Here is a 6,365-nt window from a genome sequence, read left to right on the forward strand (position 1 = left end):
CTGTCCTTTGTTAAAAGAGAAAAACCCAGATCCCTCCACATAAAAATCTTTCAGAAACTTTAAGCAAAGAGGCGGAGGGTTAGCTACCAAGAGCGCACACATTTGCTTCTTAAGGAAAACACAGCTTCAACTGAGATGAGAGGTTGAACTGACAACTGTACAAGATCTGAAGCTGAAAGGTATTTGCAACTAACTGACTTACACGTCCTCAACTCAGCAGATCTGGCATAAAACCTCAAATTACTCTTTTCCAATTCTATTACACTACAGAGACTGCCCTGCCTTAGAGAAAGTTTTAAAAAATCCCAGCTCTCCTCTCCTCTCTCTCTAATCACTTAAATCCCCATATTTACTCACTTCAGCTTTTAACAGTATAGCTACCAATTTTTAACGAGGTCTCTCCTGAATTAAAGAGCCTTTCATGAGCCCCACTTTCTGCGTGCATGTACTTCCCTTTCCCTCTTACACCCTTCACACCTAACTAGGCTGCATGTCTACTTCTTTTTCAACATTTTATCATTCTTAATTTTGATTTCTCTTCTAAAGAAGTCACAAACTCCGCCTGATCATCTTTTATTCTTCTGGAATCCCCAGCTCATCCCCCTGTATTTGACATTTTTAAATTGTTCTCGTTTTCAATGAGTTCATTTAATATTTACAGCATACCTTACACTGTACTAACCAGTATGATGTAAAAGAAATAAAGAACATGACCACGGACCTTAGGAAATAACGATATACATAAAAAAACAATTAAGAGATTGGTTCCAAGGTAGTGTGGCTAGTCAGAGAAGGCCCTGTGGCTCCAATAAATATAGAGTTGGATCTAAAAATAAGTGGAGAATTTGGTAAAAAGGCTGCTTTAGACAGAAGGAACAGTATGATTCAAAGCAGCAGACCATCTGAGGTAAGAGCTGCATAAAAGCCCTCTGTCACTTCTTCTTTGCCCCTCCTGCCTCCAAAAAAGACACAGGTCTTTTGGCCTTCAAATTTTATTTCAGAGTTGTGATCCATGAATCACAAGCTCTCTGGCAGTTACCACGATTACCTACAGCCACCACATATTAGAGCAGCTGACAAAGCCTTATACACCAAGTCCTATGTGGGTTACCATAAGGCAGGCTTTTAGAATCATCTTAGGTAGAGAGTCTTCAGGAAGGAGTGTGGAGAAGCAGGAATCTGTAGGGTCCTAGGCACACAAAGACAGCTACTACTTTTGGGTGCTAAAGACATGCACCAGTACTCTTGCTCTGTCAAACTATTCAAGGGTCATTCAACTTTAGCTAAGTATTTCCTTCATTCACAGCTCTAGGACAAACAAAGCCATTTAAAGAATCTGAAGCACTGAATTCCTATTTGAAACACGGTTGTTTAATGGTGATGCCTGGGATGCCTTTTTTCACTGTTTTCCTGGAGAGCTTCTTCTCTTGTCCTCTTGCCTCAGGACTCACAGCTCAAGCATCCCTTCCTCTGTGAAGTCTTTCCTAATTCCCTAAAGCTGATTTGGGTTCCCTCCCCTGTGCTGCCTTTAACACCTTGTGCACACTTCTAGGACAGCACTTACCACATCATGTAATTATTTGTCTACAAGTTTGACTAGCCACAAGCTCCTTGATGGCAAAGATAGTGTTTTATGCATCCCTGACTCCACACATACTAGGCACACAATAAACATTTGTTGAATGAATGAATGATGAATGACATGGGAAGTTTTAAAGAATGGTGGCCATACCTTCTGAATCCCAGACCAAAATTACATTAAGTATTAGCACTGAAGACTAAACTCCCATCGTACATTTATACTACCTATACTATTCTGGGTCGGAAAAAGAAGCCATAGCTATGAGAAGATTGCTCTAATAGGTAGTGTGATAGCCACTGCCACGTTACCAGTCAAGGATACCTGTGCTTGCCGTACTAAGAATGACCCAACACAACAAAGGAGTGAAGAGAGTCAAATCTAAGAACGTTTCTGAGTTTCAGGTTCATTCCTCTGCCTCTGAAGAATATGAGCAATGATTAATTAATAGGAGTCATTGGAAAAGTCACTATGTCCACTGCCATGGGTCCTCGTGGCCGATTTCGATTTAATAAGCCCTCTGATGAAATATACAGGAAAGTTGTTCACCTTATGACCAAATCCAAGTAAAGTTCTGCTAAGGGATAGGCATCTGAATTAAGTCCTTCCAGAACCCTGCCATGTTGTACATTAGCATCTAAGTCATTCCTCATTGGCTTCACTCATCTCTGAAGAGAAACAGGCAAGGCAATAAAATGCTGCTGTCTCCAATGCCTCTCCCTACAGCAATCCTGTACCACGCAAGGCTACTGTGCCTTCCGGCTGCTAATAACGCACAAAAGTCTAACGTGATCCTGTGGAAACAAAGACCTAGATTCCCTCAGGGATTAAATAAATGTAGTCTACTTTTGTATTCCCAAAGTTGCTGGGTGCAACAAAGTTGAAGAAAACAAAGTTGAAGAAACCAACACCCAGACAGTTTGAGGGGACGGAAAGGGATTTGGCCTCTGAGGCGCGTCTGCAACATGGTGTGATGCGGCTCTTAGCACGTAAAAGAATGAGATACGCAATGTCCAGGGCAAACCAGGAAAACTGTTTTGAGGCAAGTATTTAGCTCCTTGCACGTTATCCTTCCTACGAAGCCAAGAAGCTCCAGTTAAATTAATTTACGTCTCTTGAAGAGACAAATAAATTTGTTTGACCCTAGGCAAGAGCATTTGCCAAGCCAATTCCTCAGACTGTTTTAGTGCATTTCTTTCTGCTACTACTGTCTTACATAACCTCGCTGTGACACTAACACTTGCAGCTACATCCGTCACAGCTTAGTCCTTCACAAAATATGTGGTCCCATTACCCTCTTCCAGGAAGGGAAACTGAGTCATAGCATATCGACTAGCTTCCCCAAACACAGCCTTAGTTTGTAATGAGGCCACAATTGAATCCAGGCTGCCTTTCTTCTATTCCTCTTTTCATGAATAAATCTTAGCATGTCCACCCCTGCTGCTCTTTTTCGTTCAACCTAAAACGACATCATTGCTTTCTCGAGAGGCAGAGATGGGCACACTCGATCTTTTAGAGCCATCAGGAGCTTCTAGAACTCCTCTTTCCAAGAAAGAGGAAGAAGAAAGAGGAACATGGAGCAGAGGAAGTGAGGATTGGAAAGAAGTGGCTCCCAACACTAAGACTCACCTTGGAGCTGAGGTCCTCTCGGCGATTTCCTGCCTTACTCCTGCGTAATTTGATGGATGGGGATCGCAGCAGGTTCTTGATGCGGCTGGTAATGGTTGACCCTTCCACAGCCATGACAGTACCTGGCCCAATCTTGGGACTTGTCTCAACAGCAGCACTGCCTTTTCTCTCCAAAGGGTCTTCCAGTATGCCCTCTCACTGACCTGAGATGGATGGTAGAGACCACCTTACTTTCTGCCTAGCAGTGTCTGCAGCTCTTCTCTCTAGGTATTGCCCTTTCTCCTCTCCTCGTCCCCACAGTCAAGCCCTGTGCGGTTCCTTTCAACGTTTGAAGGACAGACCCGTGAAAGGGGGGGGGGGGGGCTCTGAGCTGCAAAGAAATGCCAGGCCCATGCCCGCCAGAGGCGTTTAAACTGGAGGGATGGATGGGATCTAGTAGGGCTAATGGCAGGTCTGGTCACCATTAATTCCAAAGTGCTCCCATGGCAACTGCAATGTCCAAGGAAGGAGGCCACCGAGGAGTCCCTCCGGGGGCCTGCGCACCTGCGCTGGAGGCCGCGAGGACACTCGGCGTGACGGGGCTCGCTGTGGCCCCGCAACCCGTTCTGCCGCGGGAGCCTCCCTCCCCCACCCCCGACCCTCTGGAGCTCCCTCTCGGCCCCCCACAGGGGCCCTGCACCTTTCTTTTTCACCTCCCTCAGAAGCCCCTGCTACTCGCCAGCGCCCCCGTTCGGACCCAGCCTCACCAGCCCCGGGGCCCGAGGGCCGAGCCGCTCACAGCGCCCTCAGGCATCGCGCTCCGCGATTTCAGCTCCACAGTCGCAGCAGCAGCAACAGCAGCAGCCGCAGCTATGGTGGCACCAGCGGCTCAAAACGCGAACTACCGCCTGGGCCAAGTTACGGGCTGGGTAGGCGGGGCGAGGCGAGGGGGTGTGGTCTGTATTCAGGAGGGCGTTCCCAGAGTGGACGAATAACGTCTGTGGGGGCGGAGCCAATGAGAGCGCCTAGGAAGCTAAGAACCTGGGGCTCGAAAACCACGGATTCCTCACAACGTAGTCGCGGGTATCGCTCTTAAAGGAAGATCTACAGAACATGGCTTCAGATTTGAAAGAACCAAGCCTTTTATGGTATTATGAGACCTGGCCCCCCAGAGTACTGCATTCCCCAGGGCCCCAAGATAGTACCACGCCCCCAGGGTGCCACAGTTGACATTTGATAGGCCCGAGGGACCAGAGCTGAAACTAACTCCTAGCTCGGAATTACAAGATTGAGACACAGCCATAAGACTCTGCTCCCATCGACCCCAAGTGCTGGGACTTAAAGCGGTTAGAATAGTTGCTCGGCAGCGCGTTAACCTACATATAAATGACTCTCTGGCGTAACTTTTTCGATTGCTAAGAAGTGTTATTAACTGGGCAACCTGATTGGCCACGATGGAATAAAGGGGAGGGAGATGATTGCCTCGAATAGAGCTTTAGGCGTATAGGGGAGAGCAAAGACAAGTGAATGTGCCTACGGGACAATTTGTTTCCTGGTTTCTTTAGTCTCTTATGTCCCACCGCGCTCTCTCACCCAGTTAAACAGGACTTTGTTGCTCCAGATCTTTTCTATGTTCCTGTCAAAATTTACTCGTGAAACCTTTTCCCTAGTACTATTTTAGCGAGGTCACTGTCAAGCTTGCTGACACTAGATTTAGTGGTATAGTTTTTCTAGCTTATGGGGGTTGGGGACGCGCACTGAAATACCTTTACAATATTATTTCACAGGTGTCTCAGCCTAATAATTTATTTTCTAAGAGCCTGATTTTCTGCCTCTTCGCTACTTCAAGAAATTACCTTATGAAAACGTTAGCCTAAGCCAAAAGACTGGGACCCAGAGAAATAGTACAGTGATGTAACTCTCACCCTACCTAGATCCTTGGAACCCCTGGGGGACGTTAGCAAGAGGGAAGGACCCCTAAATCCACTGCTGTGCGTGTCTTGTACAGCCAAGTGGCAAACAGGTATGTGTTGTAGACAGGTTTCAATGCAATAGTAGCGTCTTTTGGAGCAAAAATATAAGACTGGGTCTTATATTCATTTTTGCTCCAAAAGACGCACTAGAGCTGATTGTCCGGCTAGGTCTTATTTTCGGGGAAACATGGTACCCACATACTAAAAATGAGATCTGTGAAGCTCACAGGTTCACACAAAGATCGAGGAAGTTGCCTCTTAGAAGACCAACTAGCAATAGCTACCAGAGGCATGAGGTATCCCCTTCCCTTCAACCATGCACTGCAGATGTAACAGAAAGTGGAATTTTCGTATTTATTTCCCAAATGTGGACGAAGGAGGCAAGAGTCATTAGGCACAGCCGTATGATATAGAGGGTTGGCTCATTCAACTTGCTAGTCTGTGATTTTTACCTCTATAGGGGTATAGGAGCCAACATAACACTAATAAATGGTGCCACCTGGTGTCCTTACCCGTGTGCAGCATTCCCAGAAACAGCCATCTCCATCTTGGAATTGTCCCTAATTCGCTCCAGATTGTTTGTGTCCACTAGTGGTTTTCTCACTCATGGCCAGGTAAATGGGTTTACAAAGTGTCATTGGTCATTTCCTGTCCAGCACTACACTGGTTTGTCCCCTTAGAGAAAATGTTCCCCAAATTACTCTCATCTGAAGCTGAAACTGCAAAGGCAAATTCAAGTTCCTGCTTTGTCTAAGATGATTTAGGTGAAGAGCAACTGCGAACAGTGTAATGAGATAAGAATTCTTAAGTCTGGGTATTTCCAGTCTAGGGCTAAAACCACATTTATTTTTAATTCTTCACAACTTAGTCCAACCTTTATTGTCTGGGTATCAGGCAGCCTCTGAAGTGCCAGCATGGGAATAGGCTGTTTCCAAGTTGCCCCAAGTTTCACGAATTAATTCCTCAAAAAACAAGTCCCAGGTCCAGTGTGAATAGAAGCCTCATTCCCTTTTCTACAAATTAAATACTTGCCATTCCACCCTCCAAAATGCAGGTGACCCTTGTATCAGTATTTCACCATCAATATGCTATTTCACTTTTTGTTCTGCTTGTATATTTCCTAAACATATATACATGGTTGTCACTCTAAAATACTAGATATCTAGGAAAAGATGTATACATATACACTTGTCTGTTTTGCACTA

At 45.6% G+C, this 6,365-nt stretch overlaps 1 protein-coding gene across 2 annotated transcripts in view; it reads right to left on the reverse strand.

Moving 5' to 3' along the window:
• Positions 1–4,111, reverse strand: part of MAPKBP1 (mitogen-activated protein kinase binding protein 1) — a 51,554-nt gene extending 47,443 nt beyond the window's left edge. For both annotated transcript variants that reach the window (XM_019725427.2, XM_019725426.2), the window contains exons 1-2: positions 3,955–4,111; positions 3,209–3,411 (exon numbers count right to left, since the gene is read on the reverse strand). In XM_019725427.2, coding sequence (XP_019580986.2) covers positions 3,209–3,322 — 114 coding nt within the window. In that variant the 5' untranslated portion in view covers positions 3,323–3,411; positions 3,955–4,111. The remainder of the gene's footprint in view (positions 1–3,208; positions 3,412–3,954) is intronic.
• Between the last annotated feature and the right edge of the window lie 2,254 nt (positions 4,112–6,365).

This window comes from Rhinolophus sinicus, linkage group LG03 (genome assembly GCF_036562045.2).
Source record: "Rhinolophus sinicus isolate RSC01 linkage group LG03, ASM3656204v1, whole genome shotgun sequence".
NCBI classification, from domain to species: Eukaryota; Metazoa; Chordata; class Mammalia; order Chiroptera; family Rhinolophidae; genus Rhinolophus; species Rhinolophus sinicus.